The sequence below is a fragment of the Grampus griseus genome (assembly GCF_964374135.1).
Source record: "Grampus griseus genome assembly, chromosome: 11".
In the NCBI taxonomy this organism is placed as follows: domain Eukaryota; kingdom Metazoa; phylum Chordata; class Mammalia; order Artiodactyla; family Delphinidae; genus Grampus; species Grampus griseus.
The window spans coordinates 88,316,605-88,332,170 of NC_139005.1; the positions used below are offsets into that span (position 1 = coordinate 88,316,605).

A 15,566-nucleotide genomic window follows, 5' to 3' on the forward strand; every position below is an offset into this window, starting at 1 on the left:
TACGCCAAGCCCATGGGAGCCACTGGGTACCTGTCTGCTGATTGAACAGACAATGGAATCTCTGCCTAGTGACCAGGGAAGTGTGTCCTCTTTACACACTGGGACACTGAGAAAATTGAAGAGGCCTCTGAGGGGACAGAATCTTGCCAACTCTTGGCCCGATGCTTTTCCCCTACTGTTAGGGCCATGGGTTGGGGGTATTTGTTTAACCTCACACCCAGAACTCCTGAGGGCCAGCTCAGAGCCCCTGGGCACAAAGGCTTTAGGGGCAGCCAAGGGTGGGGATGGGGTATGTGAGGGTGGTAGGTGAGAAGCCTGTGGGGGCTGCTTGCTGTGGCCTGGGCTGCATGTGCCCCAGCCATGGGCTAAGACACAGCTGACCATGCTGGAGGCCACACTTGGACTCCTTCCCTCTGGCGTGCCTGCTCAGGGGCCTGGACAGGCCAGGAGGACATCCTGGTCCACCTCTCACCTCAATGATGTAGTCTCTGCCATCCTTGCTGTGGACAGCCTTGACGGCGCAGATGTCCAGGCCACCAAACATCTCTGAGCAGCTGTCCACCCACAGCCTGTACCTGCAGGGATGGAGAGACAGGCAGTGGGCATGAGGGGCAGGGAGCAGGGACGGGAAGCAGAGGGAGAGAGAGGCAGAGACAGAGGGAGGGAGAGACACAGAAGGACACATACAGAAAAACAGGCTATGGGACAGACAGTGACACACAGGCAACCATTCAGAGATGGAGAAAGACAGAGATGCAGCAAGAGAGACAGAAAGGCAGAGAGACAGAGACCAGAGAGGGACAGAGACCTGAGAGAGACAGAGGCAGTGGGAGAGACAGAATGGGTAAAAAGGGAGGCAGAGACATAGATGGACTGTGAGAGAGAGAGACAGCAGGAGAGCAGCTAAAAGGGAGCCAGGAAGGCAGGAGAGAAGCAGGACTGGGGGAGAAGGAATGGGAGCTGGGAGAGCTCTCAGAGACCTGAGCCCACCCCGCCTAGACCTTGACTGGCTCCCTAGTAGTGGGAAGCTTGCCTTGCCCCCATCTGGAGCCATTCTGGACACCCAGCTTCCCCTGAAGTCCTTTTCCCTTGGGAAAGCTGATCGAAGGTCCCCAGAAATCCCTCCCAGGCCGCTCTCCCAGGCCCAGCCTGTGGGGACAAAGGGCATATTCTCCTCCTGCCTGGGGAATGCGGGCAGAGGAGCCTGGCAGGCCGCTCTCGCCTGGCCTGGGGGCCTGGTCCTCTGGACCCGCTGCTTTTTTTTCCCTTTCCAGCCACTTGATGGCTGCAAGGCCCGTTTGCTTTGCAGGGGAAGATCTCAGTGCTGGACTTTGACCCTGCAACAAGAGGATGCTTGTATCTGGAGAAGTCTTCCTGGCCTTGCACTTGGCTTCCCTCATAGTGGCTGGACTTGGAGTCACAGGGGACTTTGTGTCAAACGTTCTTGCTTCTCTCCCCACCCTCCAGGGTCACATGGGGGCACGCCTGCTCTGAGATCTATTTGTGTCTCTGAGCCATAAGGCCTGGAATGAGCTGAAGTGCTCTCAGAACCAGATCTCTCATCTCATCCGCTAATGCCCCTTGAGGCACTGAGGGTACTGCCCATGCATTTGCAGAATGGAAAGTGAATTCCAGGCCTGAGCAGACCCACTCCCATGGTAGGCTCCTGCAGAGATGGCCCATGTGGCCTGGGACTGAGCAGAGCCAGGGAGATAGTGCCCTGCTGGAGACATCTGTGAGTAGCTTGTGAGACATTGGGGAAGGCTGGGCTCACATTCTGGAAAGGCCATGAAGAAAAGGGCCAAGACTGTCCTGTGAATGTCCACTGGGGGAAGGATGTGACTCCCCCAAACCAGGTGATTCAGTTGTGCCAGGTGATGAGCACAACTCCCCTGAGACTACTTAGCATTTGTGGGTACCCACCTGGAAGGTAGTAGCTGCCACCTGGGGTTGACTGGAAGGGAAGGAAGCCAACATTTACAGTGTCCCTCCCTGCCATAGGCCAGCACTGGGTTAGGTACTGAACATCCCTCTCTCATTCAGCCCTCTGGCTTGGGTATGTTAACTCCAATTTACAACTGAAGAAGTTCAGAAAGGGTAGTTAACTTACCCTATGTAATACAGCTTGGAAGGGGCAGGACCACTCACTTTCGTTCATGCCACTTCCTCAGCTTAGAGCCCTGAACCAGCAGTTCCATGAGGACAGTGACTGTGTTATATCCCTCCCCTAAGTCTCACTCAGTCATCGCCACTGTAGCAGGGTGGTCCCACTCCAATCTCTAGGGGCAGAGATGTGACATAGGCCTATATAATCACAGCATTGCTGCTTTCTGGACCATGGTGATTGGTTCGGGGATGGTCATATGATCTAAGTCAGGCCAATCTGTGAATAAGGCTCTATTCCAGGCTTTGACTGCAATGGTTGGGAAAGACACCTTCTTTCTGCTGGACTTGACACTGTCAAGATATAAGCCTGGAGTCATTATGCGCCACCATATGAATGACCAGAATGAAACCAACATAGAAGCCAACATATTCTATCCAACTTAAGGGGGTAGAATAAGTTCTAAAGTCCTACCTGGAGCTGTACCTCTGGAGTTTTCATTGCCACAAGCCAATAAATCCCCCCTTTGGTTCAAACCAATCTAATTTGTGTTCTGACACTTGCAACTGATACAGAGTTCTTAAAAGGAAGGATTGGGTCTTTTCATCTTGGCCTCTTTAGTGCTCAACATACATGGCATGCAGTAGGCACTCAATACATGTTCACTGAACAGGGCTTTCTGACCCCAAAGCCCATGCTTTGTCCATTGTCATTGAATGCTTGCAAGCAGAAGTCACTGGGCAATCAAAAAAGGATGTGTGTATGCTGCTGGCCCCAAGAGCAGGCGACAGGTCCTTCTTCAGGTGAGGATGGCTTACAGGTGTTGTTTAAATAAGGGAGAAAGACCTGAGCGACTTTCAGCCAGAGTGCATCCCTGCCACATTCATGATTCATAGGAAATCAACCTCTCCCTCTCATATTGATATAGGAATAAGTCTGAGAGAGGAGTGGACAGTCCAGTAGCCCTGTTGCCCTAATAGGGATGCTTCCATGCAGCTGTCAGAGCAGGGAAAGACTGGTGAGGACTTCCTGCTCTCTTCCTACAGCAGCTGGGTAGGGCCGGAAAGACCCCTGGACTTGGAGTCAAGATAGTAGGGTTCTACTTTCAGCTCTGTCACTGATTAGCTCTGTGACCTTGGACAAGTCACTTTCCCCCTCTGAACTTCCTGCCCTATCTGTAAAATGGGGTTATTTATAAAACCTTCCCTGCAGGCTGTTATGGGCAGTAATGGAGATCATGCCTAGGAAAGTACTCTGTGGGTGGAGAGACACTGGCCAAAGTGTGAGATGGCATTCATTACAGGATCCTTATTATATCCCTATCTATCTCCCACTATGGCTGGTGCCTCTCCCTGAACACCTCCTTTGCCTCTTACCTCTCTGTCATGGCCACCTGCTCCAGCATAGCAGAGCCTGTGTTGGCCTTCCAGTTTCCAGAGATGGAGGTTCTCCTGTATCACAACAAATAACACAGTGAGGGCATTAGGGATGCTTGTCATTGATCTGCTTTCCTTTTTTGCTTTGGCTGTTTGGCGGCTCTGATTCAAATGTCTGGCTTACGTTCTGACATGTAGTCTTAGGTACGCATCCAGTCTTCAGATTTATTTTTCTGTTTTTATTTCCCTCTATGTTGACTGTCTTACTTGTTGGGTCTTATGTATCTTTTCCCAATCCACCTTTGAAATATAAAAGTTAAATTTAACAAATGCCTACACTATCAGATTAAATCCTGAGAACTCTGGCCTCCTGTTTTTCAGAAGAAGAACTAGGGCAGTATAGCCTCCGGTGACTCTGGAATCTTTTTTGAGAGCCCCAAAATGTAGGAAAAATGATCCATGGAGAGAAGTGATTACTTTCCATGGTGAAGAGCAGGCAGGCCTTCTGGCTCTGCCTGCCTCACCCTCTTAGTTCCCTTGCCCTTTCTCCAAAGCCCATGGATATTTCCTGTGTGTAGGCCTCCACACACCTTTTTCCTTTGCCGGATCCAGTCTTCATCTCCATCTTTGCCTCCCTAAGTCCTACTCATCCTTCAAGTTTCATCTGAAAATGTGACTTCCTGAGAGTACATCTTCCCCAATAAGAACCCCCTATACTACACCCTATACCAATGTTTAGTAATGCTCATCTCACTTGCAATGACTACTTTAGTGTGCTGTCTTTCCTGAGGGCAGGGAACATGTTTTGACTCATCCCTCTGTACCTCTAGTGTCCAGTGGTCCCTGGCATGTAGTAGGTGTCCAGTAACTACCTACTAGGTAAGAGACTGTGTATGTTGAAGAGCAATCCAGACAAACTATCTCTAATGGCATATCTGGATTCAGCAAAGACTGAATGGCTTTAGGCAAAGTGGCAGAGATAAAGCAATTTGTTTCATGACCAAGGGAAGGCATGTGATTGAGGTTTAAGGGTGAACCAGGAGAGGAATTGCTATAAAATGTCTTTCTAAAAGAGAAAATAAAATGTATCTGAGCGCAGCAGGTGCTGAGAATAGATGGTGGCCAATAGGAGACATAATGACTAAGGGTAGCAGTGACATTGATAAGCTTCATGTCAATTAAGTTTAGTTCATCTCAATGCAATTCAATTCAATTTGGCAAACAATCACCAGGCCTCCCTATGTCCTGGGTACAGGACTAATCTGAGTGTGAAGACATGACTCCTTCCTCAAGCTGCTCACTACCTTAAAGGGGTAGACCAGCCTAAAACCAGAACATAGGCGTGGTAGGGTTAGCAGTACACATGAGGCATGAAGCACTCTGGGGAAGCAAAGGAGAAACCAGTCACTTAACATGAACCCCAGAAGGTAGCGATTGAGATGTGCCTGGGAGGGTGAGTAGGATTCAATAGAGTGGGATCTGCACGGTGACAAGGGAAGGTAAGAACTGACTTGAGTCAGATGGATGCGAGTTTGAATCTTGGTTCTAGCATTTTCTAGCTGTATAACCATGGACAACATCTCTGGCTCTATTTTCTCATTGGTAAATGGGAATAATTTTAGTACCATGCTTATAGGGCATTGTGTGGATTAAAGGAAAGATTCCCATAAACCTCTTAGTACAATGGGTGCTATTATTACTTTTCAGTAAGCGTAGACAAGAAAAAAAAAGCATTCTAATGCCAGAAGCAGCAGGAGCACAAGCCAGACTGGTCTCCTTCCAAGAAGATAACGATAGTGAGAGCTGATATTTAGTGAGTGCTTTCTATGTCTGAGACATGGGTCTAAAAGCTTTATAAGCACTGGCTTATTTCAGCCTCACAAAAACTAATGAGATGGATATTATTATTATTATCATTCCCACTGAGTGGCAGAAGCCACCAAACCATATCTGAGAAACTCTGTGCTCTTAACCATGACTCTTCATGGCAGAGCCCATCACAGGTTTGGGGAAAAGAGTTGATTGGCCCAAATGTGATGCAGCTGCTAGAATGTAGGATGGGATGTAGACTGTGACAACAGAATCTATGTTTACGACACATGTATGAAGCTGACCCCCTTGATGAAGGGGCGGGGGTGAGTGGAAAGGTGCTGCCTAAGTAACTTTGGAAATTAGTGGAGGCTGTATGACTAGGTACAAAAGAAACTGTATGTAAGTCCTGTACCATAGTTGGTGAAGTTGTTTCTCATGGGACTGCAGCTTGACAGTTCTGCAACTGTACACATATACTGTGGATGAACAAAGAAGTACATGGATGGGGGATGGTGGGAGCCAGGTTTCTTCCCAGTTGGAGTGGGAAGTTACAGATAAGCAATCTGGGAAGGCTAACATGAATCATGTGGTACGGGATGAAAGTCTGACACATCACTATGAACTCTGTCTAGCTTTAGCTATAGATGGATATGTGTGTGTGTGTGTGTGTGTGTGTGTGTGTGTGTGTGTATCACACAACTGTAAATTACAGTTAAAGACGTGTGTATACACGGGTTGAGATACACATATTTATTTCCCAGCTCTGTCTGCTGAGAGGATTTAGAAACAATGACACCCAGTGGCAACACGCACAAAGGCCCAAGTACTGGGCAGGAAGTGGGCCAGAAAGGACGCTGAATGGTCATGGGCAGAGAGGGCGTTCTACACCGAGGTGTGACATGAACACTCTCCCTCGGATGTGGGCCAACCCAGGGTCCAGGAAACACCATAACTAAAGACAAATTGGAGCTGTCAGGGCAGAAAGGCTCAGCATAAAGAACGCAGCAATGAGGTAATCCTCAAGAAGAGAAACTGGGACAAGGTGTTGTCAATGTCAAGTGGAAACGCTAACAATGAGGAGAGGAGGGAAATGATATCATGTGGGATGGTGGAGGCCTCAGGAATGCACTGGACCATGCACTGGAATATTCTCCAACTCAGAGAGGTTGGGGGTGGCAGGGGGAGGTGATCTTATCACCTTGAGGGCATCTGAGAGCAGTGGCAGGTCTGGCCTGGCTCACGGGTGGAAGAGAGCGACTGGCAAGACTGACCAGAAGTATTTCTTGGCCCCATCCCTTTCCTGGGCATATTTCCTTATAGGTCAACTGACTGCATTTTCTCCAGTTTCCCAGGCAATGGCAGAGTGGAGTGGTTGCAACAGAGACTGTGTGACTTGCAAAGCCTAAAATTACCATCTGGTCATTTACAGAAAAAGTTTGTAGACCCCCGGTCTAGGCAATCCAAGTAGTGCAAAAGCAACCCTAGATAATACAGAAGTGGATATGTATGGCTGCGATCAATAAAACCTTATTTACTGAGACAGGTGGAAGCTGGATTTGGCCTGTGGGCTGTGGTTTGCTGACCCTGATCTAGAGCACAGCTCCACCACACAGAAGCAAAGGACTTTCTAACTGTCCAGAGTCAGTTGTTGTAGTCCTCAATGATGGAACCAGGCAATCAGTGTGCCATGCATGCTTGGAAACCAGGCACCTGTTGCCTCTCTGGGGTCTCATCATTCCAAGTGGAAACAACAATACTCCAAAGTGAGACAGAGAGGACCTGGGGCAGATAAGACCTCTCTAAACACCAAACCCTCCACCTGGTCAAGAACTCCCGCTCATCCTTGTAACCGCAGCTCCAGCGTGAGTCATCCTTTGCCTGAACCACCCCCGGGATGAATGTGTGTTGGATTTTCTGGCATTCATCCCTTTTCTTTTAGTCACACAACCTCTATTTCCACTGGATAATGACCTGCCCATATTGCATGCTATCTTGGTGGGACTCTTCATACTGCTCTACATTCCTCTAACTAATAAGCATGTGACCACAGTTGGATTAATCAGCACTGTTTCCACGGAATCACAATCTTGAGTTAAGCCCTGAACATGATTAGGGCAGATTCACTTCCTAATGGGGTGCCACGAAGACTGTATATTACTTCTGGCTACCCAGATTCCTGCGGCTGCCCTGGACCCTAATATGTCTGAAATTGATAATTTGGGGTTTTGTTAGTTAGTTCTGATCATTCAGCTAATAAATTCCCTTAAAAAAAACTCCACCAAATTAGTCAGGTATGGTTTTTACTAATTGCAGCTGAAGAAATCTGATGTAATCTCCTTCCTGCTCTTATTTGTCCCAGAGAAACCCTTTTGCAGCCCACAGCCCCAGAGCCATCTTCTTACAAATACAGGTCAGATCATGACACTTCACTGCTCAGAAGGGAAGAGAAGAAAATTCACAACCCTCAGCAAAGCATTCCTTGATTTGTCTCTAAGCCTCTCTTCCATGTATGTCTCCTATGACATGCATCAGGTATATACTTGGAAGCATGCCAACAGTCTTTCTTTCTCTGGGGGAAACAGGCGTCACTTGGGTAGACAGATTTCTACCCTGGGATAAGCCATGATGGAGCATCAGCCTTCCGCTGTACTAACCAGAGAAGAAGGGTGGTAAAGGAGACAGAAAGGGAGAATAATGATGTCCCTATGGGGTCTCTGCTCTGGGGCAGAGAAGACAGGGCATGACGTGTATTTTTAATCTCCGTTCTTCTCACACTCTGCTCCTACCCTTCCTCCCAGCTCCCCAGCCCCTGCCCAGGGACTCACATGTAAGCTTTGTAGTTGGATCCAATTTTCTGGATGCGGATGTCGTACTTGGAGTCGATGAAGGCCTCGGTGGTGGCGTAGGTTTTGGCCATGGCCACCATGCTGGTGATGTCCTGGTAGTCATGCTGGTTTTCTACTTTGATCTGTGTGGGAGGATGAGGGGTTGAGTACCCACCCACCCACCCACCCAGCGTTCACTGGGCACCTACCCAGTGCTGGGACCCAGGGCTGCACCGTATACAGTAACCTTGAGAAGGTCGCCTGCCTGGCAGGGGAGGCAGACCTAGAAAACAAGTCACCCCACCACTTCCTGTGGAAGAGAAAGGCAGCATTCCACCTGGGGAGTCAAGAGAATCTTTATAGAAGGGGTGGGCTCTGAACAGGGTTTGGAAGAATGAACGCGATTCTCACATGGACTATGGAGCAGGTGCGTTCTCTGGAGAGGATGGAGGATGGACAAGGCAGAGGCAGGAGGAGCCCGTAGGGAGGGGGGATGGGCCAGCAGTTTGGACTGGCCAAGGGGGCAGGAGGGTGGGGTGATGCCTGAAGAGGGTCTTCAGGGAATAGACCATGGAGGGCCTCAACAGCTTTGGTAGGGGCTAGGATGCTAGCCTGAAGACTCTGCAAAGCCACTTGACAGAGAAGAGTTTAAACAAGAAAGTAGCCTCATTTGTGTTTTAGAAAAATCACTCAAGCAGCTGTGTAGAGGGTTGGATGGAGGGGTGTGATGTGGGATAGAGAGAGACCAGTTAGGAAGAAGAGAGTATGTATGTGTGTATGTGCATGTGGTGTGCATGGGCAGGGTGTGTGCATGTGGGTTGTGTGTGTGAAGTGTGTGGAGGACGTGCGTGTGGGGTGTGTGGGGTATGTGGGTGGAATGTATATTTTGTGATGTATATGTGTGGTGTTTGCATGTGCGTTGTGTGTGGGGTGCGCGGTGTTTTTGTGTGTGCAGTCCGTGTGTGCATGTGTGTGTGTGGGAGTGTACACGCACTGGACATGGCTAGCTCTGCTAGTCCAAAGGCCTGGGGGAGAAACTCGCTCACACTGTTTACTGGGCTGAGGCCAGGAACATGCGGTGGTGTCCTGGGGTCAAGGAGAGGTCTTAGGAGAGCTTCCAAGGCCAAGTGCAGGGGAGGAGGCCAAGGCGTTGTGACAGCGATCTCAGGACATAACAGAGGCTGACTCCCAGCACCTGTGGACAGCTGGGTGGGTGCTCCCTCCCCTGTCGTCCTCACTTGGACAGCAGAGGGGTTCTGAAGCTGGGCCAGCAGTGGGCAGAGGCCAGATCCACTGGGGGGCTGGGTGGGTGCTGAGTAGCCTGGGTGGGGGGTGGTCCTGGCCTTACAGCCTCTTCTAGTCCTTTTCTGCCCACCCTTCAGGCTCAGCAGTGCCCTGACCACTCCCTCCCTCCATGATGATGCCCATCCACGTCTGCCCCAACTTCACAACTTACATGGCATCTTCACAGCCCTCCTCTGGGACCCAAAACAGGATTGTGAGGCAGGCAGGGTGGCCATTATTATGGCCACTTAACATGGGGAAAGGGAGATTTTTCTCCTTGTCCAAGGCCATATAGCAGCTAAGCACAGAGCTGGGAATGAAACTCAGGACTCCAAAAGCACAGCTGTTCTTGGAACAATCTCAGGGTATCTACAAGTGCACGCCTGCGGTCCCACCCCACGGATCGTAAACAGCGAGGGGGAGGGAGGCTTGGCAAACCTTCTCTCTTCTTGGCTCTTTGAGCAACCCAGCCTCAGTGGCAGGGGGCCTCCTCCCACCGGAGGCCGAAGCTACCCTTTGTTCTAGGTCCTCTAAGGCTCTGACTGCCTGCTGTTCCCTCCTCCCTCAGTAATAGGACCCTTAAGTTTTACCTGGGCATCTGGTCTCTCAGCTAAAGATTATTTTGTTCCAGTCTCCTTACAGGTAGATGTGGTCAAGTCTCTAAGTCTGGCCAGTGAAACTGTGAGTAGATGTGATGCGAGCAGCCTCTGGGTGGTGCCTTTAAGATGAAGGGAACCCTCCCTTTCCTTCTCCCTTCTCCTGACTGGGATGTTTACATGATGGTGGGAGCCGGGGCAGCCTTCTTGGACCACAAGATGGAAGCTGCATGTTGCAGATGGCTGACTAATAAGGTGGAAGGAACCTGGATTTCCAACACCATGGAGTCCCCAGTCAGCCCTGGATTGTGTATGCTCAGACTCCTACATGAGAGCAAAGTAAACCTTAATCTCGTTTAAGCTACGGTTATTTTGGACTTTGTTAAAGCAGCCAAACTATATTTCTGCCATGTATTTTTCATCTCTTGCCCTTTATTGATTCTTTATCCTTTGGATTAACATGATCATGGATCCACTAATCTCAAATTGTTCCTGCTTTTCAATACCTCAGTTACCACTGCTCTCTCTGTCTCTACATCCTCATTTCCCACTCACTCCTAAACCAGCTCTCTCTGGATGTCATTCCCCACCACTCCACCGAAACTGATTTGGCAAAGGTCACCTTCGACCTCCTCATCGGCAAATACAATAGAGCTCCCTTTGCTCCCTATCCTGCTTTGGCATTCTATGGTATCTGAAGCCACTGAACTTTTCGAAATTTGGTTTTCATGCCACTATTTTCTTCCCTTTTTTTCCTGGCAACTTCTTCAAAGTCTATATTGCTTCCTCTTCCTTCAACAGCCCCTTGAAGGTGCTTGAAATACAATATAGGTGTGTGAAATACAACAATCCAGCTCATTTCCTGGTACGACAATGAACTTGGCTACAGCAACAGGGTGGTGGACCATGGCAACTTCTTCAAAGTCTGTATTGCTTCCTCTTCCTTCAACTGCCCTTTGGGTGGTCATAATGTTTCATTCTCAGCCAACATTTGGGATCCGGTAAAGAGAGACTCAACGAAATGAAAGAATGGGGGTGAGAGCTTGCAGGGACAGCTTGTCTAATTCATTTTTGTCACTGGGTGGATCTGGAAAGGACCAGAGCCACTTCTGGTTTCCTAGTCAGAACAGCATACACTGCAGGCTCTCTCAGAGATTTCCGGTTGTCCACAACATCCATTCTCTTCTTCTATAGCAGTGAAGCACCTTGGTCTGGGGCTGCATGACCATCCAGAATAAATATTACACCTCCCCATCTCCCTGGCACCTGTGTGTAGTCATGTGATCATGGTTGTGCGATCACATTTTGGTCAATGAGATGTGAGCAGAAGTGGGGCCTGAACTTCCAGGTCTGCCTTATAAGGGAAGTTTGTGTGGGGGGATGCTTTTCACTTCCTCCTTTCCTCGTCCTGCTAGCTGCAGTGGGCTCCACTGAAGACCTTGTGTCTGAACGGCAACACCCCAGGAAGGAATGATCAACAGGATGGAAGGAGCCTGTTAGGTGAGAGAGAAGGTCCTAGCTTGTTTAAGCCACCTTAGGTCTTTGTAACCGCAGCCGAACTTCATCCTTAAGTAAATATTTGCTGAATTCATCATGCATGCATTCATTTATTCACAGGATAGACAAAAGAGAGCAAAGGGAGAAAGTATAGATGTAGAGGTTTAATTATTAATGAATTAGTGGTCATCCCAACCTCCCTTTGTGAGCCCTTCTCTCCTAGAGTAGTCGGGTTGTTTGGGGTGGGGAGCTCATCCTGCCCTCTTCAGGACTGAGCAGGTAACCCAGGTTTCTCATACATGGGCTAGTAATTTTGTTCTCAAATTGTGTGATGTCTGAGCCCCATAAAACCCGGCTCTCCCACTGGCTCCACACATGTCTGTCTCCCCATTAGACTGTGAGCTTCCTAAGGACAGACAACATGTCTCGGTCCCAGTTGTAACACCAGTGCCTGGCATGTTGCAGATTCTCCAGATGTGTTTGCTGGATTGATTTTAAGAAGCCTGGATAAAGATCTGCTTGTAACTTGGGAGGAGGCAAGCGGATGGAAGGAAAAATAAGGGTGCTTGGAAAAAGGCAAAGAAAGTGTGTTTCAGGGAAACATATTTTATAAGATGAATTTTTCTGTAAATGCTCAGGCTGGATTCCACACTCAGAGGTTTACCGCTTCCTAGTGTAGCGCCAGTGGTGGAATCAGTTAGCGTGAGCCCAGTACTTGTAAGAGGTTTACAGCTTCCATTGTGAGCCTTGAGAACCTGGTGAAGTCAGGGACCCTGGAGAATGGAGCGGGTGGCCTGGTGGGTGGTGTTGGAGGGGACTCTGGGTGGGTGCTCAGGCCATAAAGGGAGGTGGGGTGAGGAGCTATTGAGGACGGCTAGCCATGGGGAGGGTGGAACGGCTGCTGGCCCGGGGAGGGAGTTACTAGCTGGAAACCCCTCCAACTGTTCACAGAGACAAGCTGAAAACAGGAAGCTTGAAATGAGCTGTGATTCAAGATTACCCATTTCCTGCTCTGGGGACCCGTGCCGGGGTGCCACACGAGCTCCTTGACTCTGAAGTCTCACACTCTCACGCTACCTCCCTGTCCCCTCTACGCCCCGTCTCTTCTCTCCTCCTTCCTCGCCCTCCCTCCCTCTCCTCCTCCTGGGCCCCATCCTTCTTCTCTTCCACATCCACTGCCTTCTCCCATTCTTCTCCTCTTACTTTTAGTATCATTTTCCACCTCTTTGTCCCATTCCCTCTGTGTTTTCCTTTGTCACCTCTTATTTCTCCCGTCTTTCTCCATCTCTCCTTTTCCCCTACTTCTCTACCTCCCTCCGCTTTCCCTGACCCCTTCTCAGTGCCTGTCTCCTTCTTCCTGCTTCCCTTCCATGCCACCCTCACCCTGCCCCCCATCTCTCCTACCTCCTTTCCCTCACTGTTTCCCTGTTCAGTTTCTCACACTTTCCTCCTCTCCAGCTTTGTGAACTGCTTTACCTCCCCGGTGTGAGTGAGTGGGTGAGTGTGCGTGTGAGTGTGTGCGTGCACACCTGTGCTCCATCAGCAGGGTGAGCGAGGAGGGAGAGTGAAAACCAAGGGAGAGGAACTGGAGAGAGGAGTCAGGGGACAATTCCGAATCTCCTCAGTGGGATTCATCTCAGAGGTCTCCTACTCCAAATCCCAGCTGGGACGGGCAAGTCATCTTCTACAGCCTCGGAAGACTGTGCACTATTTGCTTGAACACCTCTAATAACAGGGAGCTCACTACTGGGCAAGGCGGCTCATACCATCTTAGGGAACTTGTTCTACTGTATATTAGACCAAGAGTGAGCGAATGCTTCCAGTGGTTGATCATACAGGGTACATCTCGGCGCTCTGCCTTGTGTCTGCTTTTCATCCACTGGATGAGAGCCACTCAGCTGTGCCTAAGTCACTCTTTTCTTTAACCCATCCCAATGTGAGCTGGTTCCAGACCCTTTACTACCTTAAATGCTCCCCTTTGATACTCTCTTAAACACTATGTGGTGTCCAAAATTACACACATACTCCAGATGTGGTCCTACCAGCTGAGATTGGATAAGACCGTCACCTCACTCTTTCTGGAACACATCTGGCCTAATCCTGCCTCAGGGCCTTTGCACTTGCTGTTCCTTGCTTGCATGGCTCACAGCCTCACTTCATTCAGGTCTCTCCTCCAGCCTCACCTTCTCAGAGCTGCCTTCTCTGACCACCATGTGTGAGGTTACTCCTCCCACCCAGCACTCCTCATTCACACTACCCTGCTTAATTTTTTTCCATAGCATTTCCACCACCACTTCCTTATCTATTTATTTGTTTGTTGTCTTTCTTCCCTACCATTCCACTGGGATATAAGCTCTGCAAGAGCACTGTTGTATTTCAAGCACCTAGAACAGCAGGGAAAAATAGGTGCTCAGTAAATATGTTTTATGATCGAATAAATATATGTAAGTATTTACAAATATGTATTGAGTGCCCATTATATTCAGAGACTAACTGATCACTTTTCCAGGTACTATGCTGGGGCTGGGGGTGCAACAGAGAACAAGGTTTATGATTCTCATCCACATGGAGCTTTGTGCCTATTAATTATCTTGCTCCTATTAACGTAGCTAAATAAAATATTAGCATTTCTAAGATCCATGTGGAGCTTGTTCTAAGCTAATGTCTCTAGATCATTTTTAACCACAAGATCCTGAGAATCCACATCTCTCCAAGCTTGGACTTGAGTGGTTTTAATCCCTGAGTAGGACTTTATGTCTACCTTTGCCAGTCTTGGTTGGAATCCAATATTGATTCTGTCGTCTGACCTGTTAACTCTCCCTCTCAGCTCTATGTCATTCAAGATTTTGGTACACTCTTCCTATACATGTAATCCAGCTCTTTGATCTTACCTAAGTTACTTCTCTGAGCTTTAGTTTCCTTACCTATTAAAGGTGATTATAACAATTACCTTGCAGGATTATTATGAGTTTTAAATGGAATTGTAATGACTGTCAAAGGACCTACCTAGCATAGCGCCTGGCACCTAGTAGGTGCTCAACTAAAGTTGTTTATCTTTAATTAGATAGTTGTTGAGATTCTTTGCTGACCTTGAACCATCAATCAATGCTTTTTTTTTACAGTTATTTATGCAATTATTCATCCAGTGCCAAAGCTATCTCCTGTATAGTCATCCAAACTGATGAGGAAAAGTTCTTCTTTTTAGATGAGTGCCAGCTAATAAATGCAGAATAAGTAAGAGAATGAGAATGTCAGCCTTCTGCAACAATTATGTTACTGCAACAACAGATCTAGGCAACAATGCTCAATGCCAAAGACCATTGGGAAAGACTGATGGAGAACTCCCTAATGCGTATATCAGGCAGACAACACCTGAACTCACAGATCAGTCTTAAATCCTAAAAGAGAGATAGTCAGACATGATTACATCTACAGATATGCAAGAGAAACACTCACTACCACCTATGAAATATTCTTGCCAAAACCTAGAACTTGAATCGGACCAAGTCTCTATATTCATCCACCAGGTTATAAGAAATGCAGACACTGGAAGAGCACCACAGAGCTGTAATCAGCTGAATTCAGAAGGTAGGAAATTCTGCAGGAAAATGACCTTTTCTCCCCCCTTCCAACAAATAAATGACAAGAAAAACAAAACCGAACGAAGGGAACTGCTGCAGATCAAAAGAGCCTTCCATCATTCCAACCGTGCGAAACGTGAAGGCTTTATTTGGATATAATGAAAGAAAATCAATTAACATAGGACTACTGAATACTGACTATTTACTAGATATTAAAGAATTATTACCAAAGTTTTAGGTGTAAAAATAGTATTTGGCTACGGTAAAAAAGAAGTCCTTATGTATTAGAAATTCATACTGAAGTATTTTTAAAAAAATATTTGTTCATTTATTTATTTGGCTGCATCAGGTCTTAGTTGCAGCATGTGGGCTCCTCGTGGTGTGTGGGCCTCTCTCTAGTTGTGGTGCACAGGCTCTAGAGTGCGTGGGCTCAGTAGTTGTGGCGCACGGGCTTAGTTGCCCCATATTATGTGGGATCTTAGTTCCCTGAT

The 15,566-nt window shown here is 48.2% G+C and overlaps 1 protein-coding gene across 1 annotated transcript in view; it reads right to left on the reverse strand.

Moving 5' to 3' along the window:
• The window catches only part of SYN3 (synapsin III), a gene marked incomplete at its 3' end in the record, with an annotated part of 453,972 nt that overhangs the window by 13,595 nt on the left and 424,811 nt on the right, over window positions 1-15,566 (reverse strand). The window contains exons 8-10 of the mRNA XM_082667036.1: window positions 8,118-8,260; window positions 3,481-3,555; window positions 473-575 (exon numbers count right to left, since the gene is read on the reverse strand). Coding sequence (XP_082523162.1) covers window positions 473-575; window positions 3,481-3,555; window positions 8,118-8,260 — 321 coding nt within the window. The remainder of the gene's footprint in view (window positions 1-472; window positions 576-3,480; window positions 3,556-8,117; window positions 8,261-15,566) is intronic.